This window comes from Pan troglodytes, chromosome 10, assembly GCF_028858775.2.
Source record: "Pan troglodytes isolate AG18354 chromosome 10, NHGRI_mPanTro3-v2.0_pri, whole genome shotgun sequence".
Taxonomy (NCBI): domain Eukaryota; kingdom Metazoa; phylum Chordata; class Mammalia; order Primates; family Hominidae; genus Pan; species Pan troglodytes.
This window is the reverse complement of record NC_072408.2, coordinates 16,422,327-16,435,679: the sequence shown is the minus strand read 5'-3', so window position 1 is coordinate 16,435,679 and position 13,353 is coordinate 16,422,327. Positions and strand designations below refer to the sequence as shown.

The 13,353-nt window shown below is 38.4% G+C and overlaps 2 protein-coding genes across 3 annotated transcripts in view; both read right to left on the bottom strand.

The window, feature by feature from the left end:
* Positions 1 to 3,021, bottom strand: part of LOC107967437 (ovostatin-like) — a 46,811-nt gene extending 43,790 nt beyond the window's left edge. The window contains exon 1 of one of the 2 annotated variants that reach the window (XM_063786297.1): positions 2,765 to 3,021. The gene's annotated coding sequence lies outside the window, so the exon portion shown is untranslated. The remainder of the gene's footprint in view (positions 1 to 2,764) is intronic. The other variant, XM_063786298.1, reaches the window with a different exon arrangement.
* Positions 3,022 to 4,407: 1,386 nt separating this feature from the next.
* On the bottom strand, positions 4,408 to 4,872 carry LOC107967740 (small ribosomal subunit protein eS17-like). Its single transcript, XM_054663061.2, has one exon. The coding sequence runs from the start codon at positions 4,870 to 4,872 to the stop codon at positions 4,465 to 4,467; it is 408 nt and encodes a 135-aa protein (XP_054519036.2). The 3' UTR covers positions 4,408 to 4,464.
* Positions 4,873 to 13,353: the final 8,481 nt, after the last annotated feature.

Genomic DNA, 13,353 nt, shown 5'->3' with positions numbered 1-13,353 from the left:
TGGGGACAAGAAAAAATGAAAAAAGAAAAACATGACTACAGAGGTAGAGGAATTATTACAAGAAGGGTAATTAAAAAACATGATTTACAATTCAATCCTGAGAGAGGGGTATGTACTGAAAAAGCTTTAACACATGAAGGAGAGGGGAAGAAAGGTACCTAACAAATTTTTGAGTACCTCCTATGTGTTAAACACTCTACAGTGGTCTTTTGCTTTTATTATCTCATTTAATCTGTACAACACTATAAGGATACAGCTACTGGATACTGATGCTTACAGAAATTAAATAAGTCACAGCTAAAAAGTGGAAAACCAGGGATTCGAATCCAGGTCCAAATGACTGTGCTTTAGTGAAGCTCATCCGGTTGCAAGAGATATCCAGCATAAGTGAAGGGAGGTTCACTGAAGGGAGGTTCACAAACTGAGAGTAAGAATTGAAACTATCTGGGAAAGGCCAAAAACAGAAGCAGACTAGAGCTGCAAGGCAGCTCGGACTTCAAGACAGCTCCAGGAACGTCACCAGCAAACACACACCCACGGGGTTCACTCTCCTGCTCAGCCAGGCGCTGGATACAGCCACAATCTCACTCCCTCAGCGCACTCGGTTTCTGCTTATCCCGAACTTTCGCTTACACGTGGCCTCATCAGCCCCTGGACCTTTCAGCTTCAGCTCCCACTGCCAAGTAAAAAGTCTTCATGTCTCCTCGTTCTGAATCCCAAGACAAAAAGCTGACCAGCAGCTCCTCTCAAGACAGAGCACTGCTCAGCCTGAGACTGGTCAGGCTCCCAGCCTCATCTACTCAGCTCGGGCCTTGCACTTGCTGCTCCCCTTGGCCTGGAGAAGGAGTCCTCCTCAATATCCAGGCTTTGGCTCACCTCCTCAGAGAAGCCTCTCCGGCTGTCTGGCCGCTGGACAGTGGTCAAACACCACCCCCACTCCTCACCACCTAGCTTGCTCTAAGTCACTTTTTAAAAATTACATTACTCTGTATTTAATTTATTCATAGCTCTTAGCACCATCTGAACCTATTTATTCTTCCTCACTGGAATATACGTTCCACAAATAGAGGAACCTTGTCTGTCTTGCTCTTCTCTGGCTCCAGGACTCAGAACTAGGTGCTTCAACACCTCATAGGCATTCAACAAAAATCTGATGAACGAATGAGTAGCCAGCCAGACATCGGGGCTGTAAGTAAAGGTTTCTCTTCCGAGGCTGGGTAACGGAGGTCCCATGACTCGAATACCTATTAGTTAAATGGCCAGTTCTTTAATGGTTTCAAACCGTTTTCAGATAACCCCACAACCCTGTGTGGTATTTTTATAAGCTCTATTTTATAGAGAAAGAAACTGAGACTCAGTAAACTTATATGACTTGCCCAAGGTCACTCAGCAAGTGCTTGAACTCAGGATTTGAACCACATCTGCCAGACCCCCAAGCCACCTGAAACTTTCTATCTCCTCACTTTTCCTCCCACCAGGGTAAGTGGGATAAAAAAGACAGACTTGGTGACCAAACTCTAGAATGACAACACTAAACAATACAGAAGAAACGTAAGTATTATTTCACTTCCCCATCAGTGGTAATTATGGATCTCATTATTCCAGAAGCAGCACAGGCTAAATCATAGAGGTTTAGATAAATCTGAGTATAACGGATTCACTAAGCCCTATTAAAAACATTTGCAGTGACTTGTTCAGTCCTCTTCAGGTTGGCTGTGTGGAGGACAACCATCACCTCCCAGTGCCAAGGCACACACCAGGACAGCAAAGCTCATGCTCATAAAACGAGGTTAGAGTTGTGAAAGCACTTCAGGAACATATTAGTTCTTAACGTGTTCATTTTCTTCAGTCCCCAATTATCACTCATTACCGAGTACAGACTATTGTTGTGGGCTCAGTTGTGTCCTCCCCACATTGATCTTGGACATCCCAAGCCTCTGGGACTGTGAGAAAACACATTTCTGTGTCTAAGTCACCCAGTTTATGGTATTTTGTCATGGCAGCCGGGGCTGACCAAGACAACTATGTGGCAGGTACTACCTACCGTATGGCCCTAAAATGTTTTAACTTCACACACCTGGAAAGCACCACAGCCCCAAGAGAAAAGCTTTTCCGCACTGCTGTTAAGCCAGGGCCACACACTGCAGTGCTGCGGTGCTCCACCAGCTGGAGGATGGCCTGGCCCATAATACCCGCATTCCCACCTTGCTCTGGCCCTGTGTCCCCTCCAACGTGCATCCTGAGCTCGCACCCTGTGTGGAACCCAACCAGCTGCTTATCAGCATTTAAGTCCACTTTTATGACACTTCCGTCAACAATCTGGTCAACTGCACTCATCCCTGGCCTCCGTACTGTACCCTGCTCCGCCTCGATTCCCGCCCTGGGGGAAGCTAGACTCATGCAGCTAACTTTATCGGCTCTGGGCTCTGATTGCCAAGTTTAGGATCCCAGCTGTATCCTTGCTAAAGTTAGCATCGCTGGGGCTCAGTTTCTGTAAGAGACAGGTGGGTTACAAGCGCTCACTCACTGTTGCAGTGTCTTATCTACGCAACATAATCCATGAAAAGCTCAACACAGCTAGGCCAAATCTAAGACCCAGACACGCGGCTGCTGTTAATGCCCACTCCTGCGCACCGCCCAGTTCCACCGCAGGCACAACCTTCCTAGGCCTGCCCCGTCCCCACACAGGGGTTCCCGCTTGTCAATCACGCTGGCCCGGCCCTCCACTTCCGGAATGTTTTCCCGCTCCGGACGGGCCACCCACCTTTGCAAGCAGGGGTCCGGCGCCGGAACAGACGCCCAGTTTGCGATTTCACCAGTCTGCCCTTCCTCGTCCCGCTGCTCCTCGTCCTAAGGACCTCTGCTGCCACACAGCACTGCGCTCACCTTCTTCGCCGGCAGAATTGCTACGCTGAAAGCCAGGCCCCGGGAATCAGGGCAAACGCCACTGAATTTGAAACTGGCGGGTCCCCTCAGGGAAAGGCTGCCGGAATAACGCCCGCCGCTGCGCATGCGCACTCCGGGACGCGCGCGAACACGCAGCAGCCAGAATCTACAGGGGCGTGGTTTGCGCGCGCAGGAACTGGAATCTCAACCCCAGGGCTAGGTGCCTCCTCCCGCTGCTTTCCGCCAGCTGCGGGGTGTGAGATTAATCCCCGCCGATTAGCGCCAGGTGTACTAAGCGCTGGATGGTTCCCTGACCAGATGAAACATCAGCCGATGTTCTAATGCCCGTCCCCTGGGCGCTGTCCCCGAGAGGCAAGTCCTCTTGCCTCACCAACCTAAAACGGAGTTAATTCAATCAGCACAGGCTTAATGGTTCTGCAATTTTGAGAAAATTTTAGTGTTTTCTTTGAAATACTTCATATTTTTCTAACTCTTCAGAATAAAAAAATATATATTGATAAGGTTAAAGTTACTGGTAAGAATGAGAGACCCTGTAAGAAATAGTCTCTAATGCAATTTTGTTTCCAAAAGTCTTAGTTAAATTGCATTTACTTGTCTGTCTATAACAGGCTTTTATTCATGTTCGATCAAAAACAGCAATTTGAAATATGTATTTCTTTATTTTTGGATTTCCACTGCAATATATGATTTATTTCTGTTCTGGCCCATGGCAAATTCCTGCACCTGTTTGAGGGAGACCCACTAATCACTTTTTCCACGTATCTAACTCTTCCCAAGTCTTTTCTCTTCTACACCCAAAAGATGAACTTTCAATTTAAAAGCAAACTGTGAAATTTTTATCCCTAAGAATACTTTTACCATTTGGTAGGATGTTTTAACTCATTACCATTCTACATTCAGTCCATATCTATCTATGTCAGTAATTCTATTTTGAGGCAGGTTTATTTTATTTTAAACTAAAGTTTTATTATCTTAATGGTTCTGTTTCTGAATTTTTCACACCCCAAAAAGAAGTGCTTACCATAATGTACGTTGTCCCATGCTCGGGTCTAGTTGGGAGGGGCACATACAACCATGTCTATTGCTTCTTCTCCCAACACCTATCCTTCCCTTTACCTTGGAGCTCCTATATATCATCTGGGGAACTGAAAGATCCCTTTTAGATTTTCAAAAATGGGCACCGTCCTCTCAAAATAATACCATTATTGTTCCTCTTAGTTGTTCCTTAAAAATGTATGAATTTTCTCTTCTTAGTAAACTGCAGACTAACATCTGTCAAATTCACATTTTTTTCTACAAAAAGGCAGGTTCCAAGGAGTGCTATAGTACTATGAATTATTGCTATTATGTGCTCTCATTTTATTGCAAAATCAATCATGAAAATGTAAACGTGTTTACCACTTTCAATGACGTTTAGTTGGCTTTTGATTCTCTGGTCATTCACTGGCTATGGTAAAAGCTACATGGACTCAAAATAGATTTTTATGACCTTACAAAATCTTCATTTTTTGTTGTTGTCCCAGGTTTATTGAAAATATTACAGCATTGCAGAAAGAATCAAACAGCCCCCGGAGGCATTTTGAAATTCATCCCAGCTGTAGGCTGAGTGATCTGCAGGTGGGACAGACTGCCAAAGTCCAAAAGCTTCAGCATTTCCTCAGTGTCAGGATCTACTTCAATGATCTCCTGATCCAGGGCTGAGACCTCGGGAACATAATTGTCTCTCCTTTCTCTCTCCTTCTCCTGCAACTTAATGGAAATACCTCTCAGTGGGCCCCTCTGCATCCACTTCATCAGGTGCTTGACACAGCCTGCTATGTTATTGCGGAGCTGCTTGCTGGGGATAATGGCCGTCTCCTCACACACACACTTATTTGTGTGGAAATTGTTACCCAGGCACATGTAGTACTTTTCTATGATGACCCGGGCCACCTTCTTCACAGTTTTGGTGTGAACGTGCCCCATGTTGGCAGGTCCTTGGTCAAAGAAAAATTCTTACTTTAATACTATCTATGGAGTCCTAACTGAGGAGAAAGGGTCAGGCTGGCAGGAGAACAGGAAAGCAAAGAGAAAAAAGCAGATAGGCTATGTGTCTGCCTTTCTTTTTGGTCCAGGACATGTAACCCTCTTGCTCAACTAACTCACAATCTTTCTGTGCTCAGCTTTCACCACACCCTCAGCTGATAGAAAAATGCAAGTTAGCTCACTGCAGCCTTGGCATCATCAGTACTGAGCAAAGCGCTCTTCAGCACACAGCACAGGCACCATTTTATAATTAACCCAGCAATATTTTCTCAGGAAATAATAATAAACTAGAAGAATGTAAATGAGAACCGCATTCTTTCTTACATTAAGTAACATTTTTAATGATTATACAGAATATATATGTGTGTGTATGTGTGTGTGTGTATATATATATATATTCATCTATGTCACTAACAAAAGAGAAACAAGGCCCTGTGATCTGCTGATGAAACTATATAATTGACTCTGTTATGTGATTGCTTGTACAAAGACTGACTTCACATCATCTGAAGTTATTCTTAACTCATTCTCCTTGAAATATTATTGCTTCATTCTATATTAAATATATGCATACAATTCAATTTATCCATTCGTCTTTTTATATACTTTTAAGAAAGAAAAAGCAAGTGTTGTTTCTCATGGGCACATAATTCTTTTCATTTATTTATTCAACAAATAATTATTGAATGCTTGTTATTAGTGGATATACTTCCGAATAATAAGAAACAGTGAAAAACAAGACATCTCTGCCTTATATTCCAGAGAGGAGAGACAGGCAATAAACAAGAAATATAAGTAAGTTCATTTTATAACATGTCATAAAATGACAAATGTTATTTTTAAAAAGGCACAGCAAGGAAGATCAAGAGTATCATAAGATTGGGGTTAGACTTTGCAATTTTAAATGCTGTGATCAGGGTAGACCTCATTGAGAAGCTGATAGATGAGCAAAGGTTTAAGGCAGTAAGGAAGTTAGCTATCAGAACATCTGCAGAAGAACAATACAACAGAAGATAATAAAAGGTGTGAAGGCTTCAAGTCAAGTAGAAAGATTCTCAACTGCCAAAGAAAAGCAAGGAGTTTAGTATGGCTGAGGAGGTGAAGGTAGGAGACCCATCAGGTTGGGGTTGTGGTAACTGGGGATCCCAGTGTTTGCATGTACAAGTATGGGACATTTCATTCTCCTGAGCAAAACTTCCATTGATGATTCACTAAGAGCAAGAAAGAAGACTAGTCTGGATGACTTAGAATGAACACACCAGTGTTTCTGTAAATAGAATTATATGATTTGTAATGTGTTTGTGTATACGTGTTTGTGTGTGTGTATGTGGAATCTTTTGCTCAGTTCTATATTCTTGGGATTCATTGACACTGATGCAGTTAACATTATTCTATTTCATTGAAAAACACTATAAAGTTTTAATTGTATGAATATGCCACAATTTACATATCCTGTTGTGGGACATTTGAGTTGTTTTCAATTTAGAGCTATTACAAATAATGCAACTGCAAATGTTCTTATACGTGACTTTTTGCACATTTGCTGTCACTCTCCTGGGTATTTATGTAGCGGTAAAAATTGCTGGGACAGAGGCCCTGTGGATGGTGAATTCTAGTAGATAATGATGATTCATTTTCACAATTGGATGAGAGATTCGGTTGCTCCACATCCTCACTAAAACTTGGCATTATGAATCTTAACTTTAACCATTTTGGAGGATATGTAGAGATTTCATTGTGGTATTAATTCGCATTTCTCTGGAGACCAAGTACCTTTTCATATATTTATTAGCTATTTGGATGTTTTGTGTAAGGTGCTAGGTCTTTTTCTAATTTATTTCTGGAAGTCTTCAATATATTCTGGGTATAAGCACTTGTCAATTATATATACAGAAAATATCTTTTTCTTCTCTGTGACTTTTCCTTTCACTCTCCTAATAATGTTTTTAATGAATAAAAATTTTAATTCTAATATAAAAAGCAAGACTGGGCTGGTAGAAGATTATTTTGCCACTAGGGCAGTTTTTAATAATATGTATGGAAGGAAGCACCATTGCAGTATTGACTAGAGCAGGCTAGTGGAATTACAGCTCAGTTGACAAGCCCACTGGCCTGATCTCTGAATATTAATATAGTGTCATATTAAGTGTGAGTCTTTCTAATAAGACAAAAAGCACATTAATCATGTTCTTTTTATCATTTGTTCTACGTCTCAGTATCCATGCAGGGAAATACTTGAAGGATGGAAACATAGTCTGTAATCTCCTGATTTTTCCAGCCTGTTCTCTGCCAGCCCAAGTATTCACAAGGATAGAAAACGTACAGGATTATTCAGCATATTAACATGGTAGATAAATTTTACAACCAATAATCCTGCTTTTTTTGTTTATGAAAAGTATTGCTATTGACATCCCTTATGTGCTAATACATGCATTAATTTCCTTCCACATATGCCAATGATTCCAACTCTGCCTCCCGCAATGTATACTCAAGTGGCAAGGATACTTTCAGTCTCAACCCACTCAAAGTTGCTCAATGCTTCGTAAACACATTTCCCTTTGAAAATAAAGTTGGTTTAGAAATATGTCCAAAGGTAATAATGTCTTTTGTAGAATTCCTTTCAAAAGTAGCTTTATTTTGGATCATTTGAAAAATCTGTTATACAATTAATGTATCAAAACTATTCTCAATGACAAAGTCAACTGTTTTCACATATATCTCTTCTCTTCTAGTCCCTATATTTAATGCTACAATTACAGTCATAACTTACCTTTGTATTGTCTTTTTCATGAAAGTTTTTGTTGTTGTGATGACATCTCCAGGTTTATCGCTTTTGATAAACACATACTATTTGTTAGGGCGCTATGACATTTATCTTTGACTTTGACATTTGGCTAAAATCTTTTAGTTACAGTCAGCTTTGCCCTCAGTTTATGTCAATGTCATTTCTGGGATCCTTGAAATTGTGCATGATCAATAATCTTACGATTGTTGTAAGCAATGTTATAAAACCACTGTCATCATGCTGTAATATAATCAAGGCATAACTTATGAGTTGATTTTAATATACATTTTCTCTTTCAGTTATAATATGTATTTTAGATGTATCTTGGAGTGAAAAACGCCTTGCTTGTCTCTTACAAAAAGATAAATCAAAATATTAATATTTGCACAAATTCTCTTTTGCACAAACTCTCTTAATCAAGGCATCATAAGCCCATTGTAGGTATCATATACCCATCTGTCTTAAAACAATTTCTGGTATAAGAAAAACATGATGTTAGAAATTGATTCTTTTGGCCTGTTCTGAAATTTTCAGTACTCATACATATTGTAGAGGTGACAGAAATGATTACAATTCACATTTAAAATTCCCCTCTTCTCTTTTCCAACTCTTGTCAATGTTGTATTCCCCCTGAGAGTTCCATAAGAATAAAGCAGAAAGCATGGAAGGAAATATCAAAGTAGGGTTGTCTTACTTCATCTAGGTAACAAATATTCAGCACAACTCTTCATCTTAGAATTGCAAAGTAGGAGAGTCATCCTGGGAATATATATTAGTGAGTTTATTGAAATTAAAAATAATGCAACATTTTTTCCTGTTAGAAATAAGTCCAGTTTGACTGGTTATTTCGACAATAAGGACTGGCTTTGCAAATCAGGTTACTGGTGGAGACTTTCTTTAAATGAAATGAGCTAAATGTGCAGGTTATGGTTCTGATCAGATAAAAGCCTTTTATGAGGATTTATATTGACAAAGTATATTAAAATAAATGATATTTCAAAATTTCCAAACTTTCTGAGTATATTTGGTAAAAGTTGTGTTTTTAAGTAAGAAAGTAATGATTGGTGGCCGTTTATAAGTCCTTTTAAGCCTTTATTGAATACTTTCTAGGAACCGAGAATAAGAATGATCATAATGGCTGATTTCCAAATCCTGTTGCAATTGACCTGGTTTAGCACTTTGCTTTCAATAAAATTACAGAGGATTTATCAGCTGATAGATAATTAAAAGTAATTTTTAATGGTTATAATGTGACCTTTGGCTTTTAACATGGAAGCCTAAATAATTAGATAACATTGTTATAATAGAACGTCCCCTATTTCTATTTCTCTCTTTATGTGGACAGGTTTTCTTAGTGCTTACATCTATACAATAGAAAACAGAATAGCAATATTCTAGAATTGAAATAGAGCAGGGTAGAACAAATAGAGAATAGATGAAACTTGTTTTAATCCAGCAATAAGCAATATTCATCCAAGAATACACAATCTTAGGGAGCCAGCTGGAATACACGATTTATTTCACTAAAAAATTATTTTTGAACAAAATGTTCTCATTTTTAATATCTATTAAGATTATAGCAGATATATAATTTTATAAATAGTATATTGATAATAATTTTAATGATAATGCAACCTAGAAAACATTTATTACTAATTAGAACTTTACAGGCTCAAGAATATTTTTATAGTAATCTTCGATGATCTTTAGTTGCAGAAACATATAATAGGGCGATCAATAAAATATATTGAAGTATGCAACTCCAGGATAAAACTACCTGAGGAAATAGAATGAAAATATAAGACCAAAAAGAAACAAGAGTGATATAAAATTTCCTGTTGGTGAAAAAAGTGTTCATGTGTGTTTCACAGGAACGGTGGTGGCCAAAAAAATCACTGCAGTGTCTACATTTCATCGGATACATTTAAAAAGTGGTATTACATTTTATTTTTTAAACATCAGTATTATACTACACTTATCATCTTGATAATGGTGAAACATTTTAGATGTCAAGTATATGTAAGATATTACATGTTTAATAAAATTCTTTTAAGGAATACAAGGAAAATGTTTGAAGATCCCAAGAGTATAGAAGCCTTAGCTGACAGTGCTGAGAAAGTATTGTGTTTACCCTATAATGTCAAATATTTCAAATGTATCAACTAAAATTTTTAATTAAAAATTAAAATGATAAAATTCTGATAATTCTTGAGATTTATTCTTCTATTCCAGAAGTTCAAACTGTGATGATAATTTTTGCTTCATACGTACAAAAAAGGATTTTATGTTTAGTCATTCAGCATTTGGTCAAATACAGGTTTGGTACGTATCTAAAAAGTATGATCATGCCTGGAAAAAGTAATATAGAGACCTCTTAAAAGTCATTCACTGCTTATTATAGGTTAATTTATCCCATATTAAACTGATAGAGAATAAGCACGTTTATGGTAATCTAGGGGTGAGGGTGGGATGTGGGAAGAGCTGGGAAGATGAGTGGAAGTAAGACAGCATACAAATGGAGCCAAAATAAAGCAGAAGAGTTTTACAATCACCCAAGCAAGTATTTGTCGACTACAAGGGCTAACACAATGTATTACTACAGTTTATTCCATTTGACTTGGCGATTTTTTTAGCCATAGTTTATCATCATTGGAATTTTAATAGCTTACATATCTACAGTTTTGCAGTCCACCAAGGGTTGTCACATACATCATCTTTACTTCTCCATCACTCTTTCAGGTCATATAGAAAAGTGTATGTCAAGATCTGCCTAGCCCCAATTTAGAAAGGAACACAGTAAAATATTCCCCATTCTCAGAAGTGCCTATTTCTCTTCACATCTTATTTTATAGTTGAAATCAGTTCTTTATTCAAAATATCCAGACTTCAATTTTATAAGGCCCTAGTTTTATTAATTTAACAATGGGAACTTTCTTATTTTCAGTGTTCCATAAAAATAAATTCTAACATCTGAATCCCCTTTGGAAAGCAAATAGGATGATGCATCACTGTTGATAAAATATTTTCTATCACTCAGGATAAAATTAAATAAGAATGTTCATCAGAGAGAGATCATTTTCTTAGAGAATAAAATAAATTAATTGAATTTATATTCTAGATGTTGAATGAATTAAGAAACAGTAATTATATATTACATATGTTGTTATACCCAATGAACTTCCCTTTTTAAAATAATAAATATAAGAATACTTATACAAATCAAAAGTGAATCTTTCAAGCAATGGAGAGGTTGCTCCCAAACTTGTCTTATTTAAAATTCTATGACAGATTTCACTTCCTTGTTTCACTGAAGAGGCAGTTAGGATGAATCTTGGGTGAAGAATGTATGTTGTGCTTCCTAGACTACCAAAACATATTTGGGATATGGATTTACATTAATACCTCTTTTTAAAACTGCAAGAATATTGGTTTATTTCATCAAACCATGTAATTTATTTTGTATTTTCATGAAAATAGTTTTAAAACTGATTAATGACCTGAGCTAGTGGTAGCCTAAAACTACTATTTTTCAGGAATTTAGAAAATTTGGGAAAGTGGATAAATTAATACATATGGTCATGAAAATGATCTGGAATTGTTTTTTTATGCTGGAAGTAGTTAATATGTTACAAAAATAAATGATTGGCAGTTTACTTTCACTGCCCATCAGATGAAATAAAAACCAGTGAGTTGGAGCAAGAACAGGGTTAAAAGAATCGAGGGCTCAGGCTCCCATTCTGCCCTCTTCCTTTCTGCACCGTGATGGGAAATCAACTGGCCGCAGCCAGTCTTGATCCTGCTTTTCCTGCTCCTTCCCAGTGATGCTTCAGCTGCTGCAGAACCATAAGCATTATTTCCAGAAAATTAAATTGTCCTCCTTTTTTCCCGTTCTATTATCTCTTTGATCTGTATTTCCTAATTCCCTACACAATTTTCTGCTGTCAAAAGGGCCGGGAAGTATCAGCAAGTCATTACTACTCATGTGGAAAGAGACATCCTCCAATTTCAGGAAAGTCACAGACATAAGGCAGCAACATCTATGAAATATTTACCAAAAAAGAATATAGAATTCCTACCCAAAAAGGGATACTTTTTTTATTGATTCATAAAATGGATTGCACATCGTGACAATTGTGAAATGACTCAGTATCTGTGTTTTCCTCAAATAAGGGATTGCCAAGATGAATGTATGCTCTACAGACAAGCCAGGATTTGTGTGTCAGTTCACTCAATCCTTTGGCACACCTTTAGGAGCTGGCATTAGGTCTTGGGAATCTACAGATTAGCAAAATTCAGACGCCGCCCTCAACACCTCACAGTATGGAAAAGTAGAGAGATGGTGCACAGAGAATGAACTATAGAAGAAAAACAGAAGCAGACATTGCAGGATTCTGTCAGAATACTTCCAAAGAATGCCCACTCTTCATCAGGCCTGATGTAAGAGAGAGGGCCTCACCAAATTCTGCACAGAGAAAGTCACTTTTGAGATATGTGTTATGAAGCAAACAGAAGTTTTCTGGGTAGACAGGGACACTCAGGAAGAGAGAGAAGAGTGTGTACACGTACAGCATCCCCACATGTAGTGTGTCTGGGTGATTGTGAGAGGCAATTGGTGAGAGGAGAGTGGTATTTTCTTCCGGGTGTACATGGCAATATGTCTGGTGATTCGCCTGGCTCAGCTTGCCTCGTCTCCATCACCAAAGAGCTAAAGAAAGAAAAGAAAAGAAAAGAGCTAAAGAAAGAAAAGGCCCTGCTCCCAAGGTCATACTGAAAAGCAATTCAGCTTCTCCCCATGTATTAAATGTTATATTTTTCCTAGTTTCCTGGAACAAAGAGATCTGTAGTATCATCCATGCAAAACCCAAGACCGCATGCAGAGAGGTTCTTAATGCTTTCAATGTTGATTTGTTGATTGATTTGCATATTGAAATTTTGAAATTTTTATCCAAAATATATAATAACTCATGGAGTGCCTACCCATGGCTATTGACAGCTTTGCTAATATTATGTGGGTGAGTACTTCACAACAGAAGAGAAGCATATCTGGGGTTTAACTTCTGGTTTTCTCAGTTCCTCAGATCTTTTGGGTTGGCCTTTGGAGAATACACTCCTGCTAAAATCTGTCTCTGTTCTATGATTGGTGACAAAAGCAAAGATTATTTAGAAAATGGCCATAATAATGACGTCTTTTTGACCCCTCCATAGTTAATCTGGACTTCTCCCCTCCACAGGCAGTACCTAGTGCTGCTCCCATCACACCTCTGCACTGGAGTTCCTGAAAAGACCTGTATCATCCTTAATCACCTGAATGAGACAGTGGCACTGAAAGTAACTCTGATGTACAAAATGCAGAAGAGGTCCCTCCTCACAGACCTGGTGACGAAGAGGAACTATTTCTACTGCAGTTCCTTCATGGTCAGTACTGATCCTTGAAATAAGGGAGCTGGATAGAGAAAGAGCACATTAGCTGATACCTTCGGTTCTAATCCTTTGAAAATAAAAAATGCATAATGAAAGAAAAATGAGAAGTACAGAGTGAATCTCAATTTAGATTTTAAGAATGGAAGTTCTACTGAATATGCTCACAGCTTACATGATATTTACAAACAGAGTGCCATGCATAAAATTTAACAGTA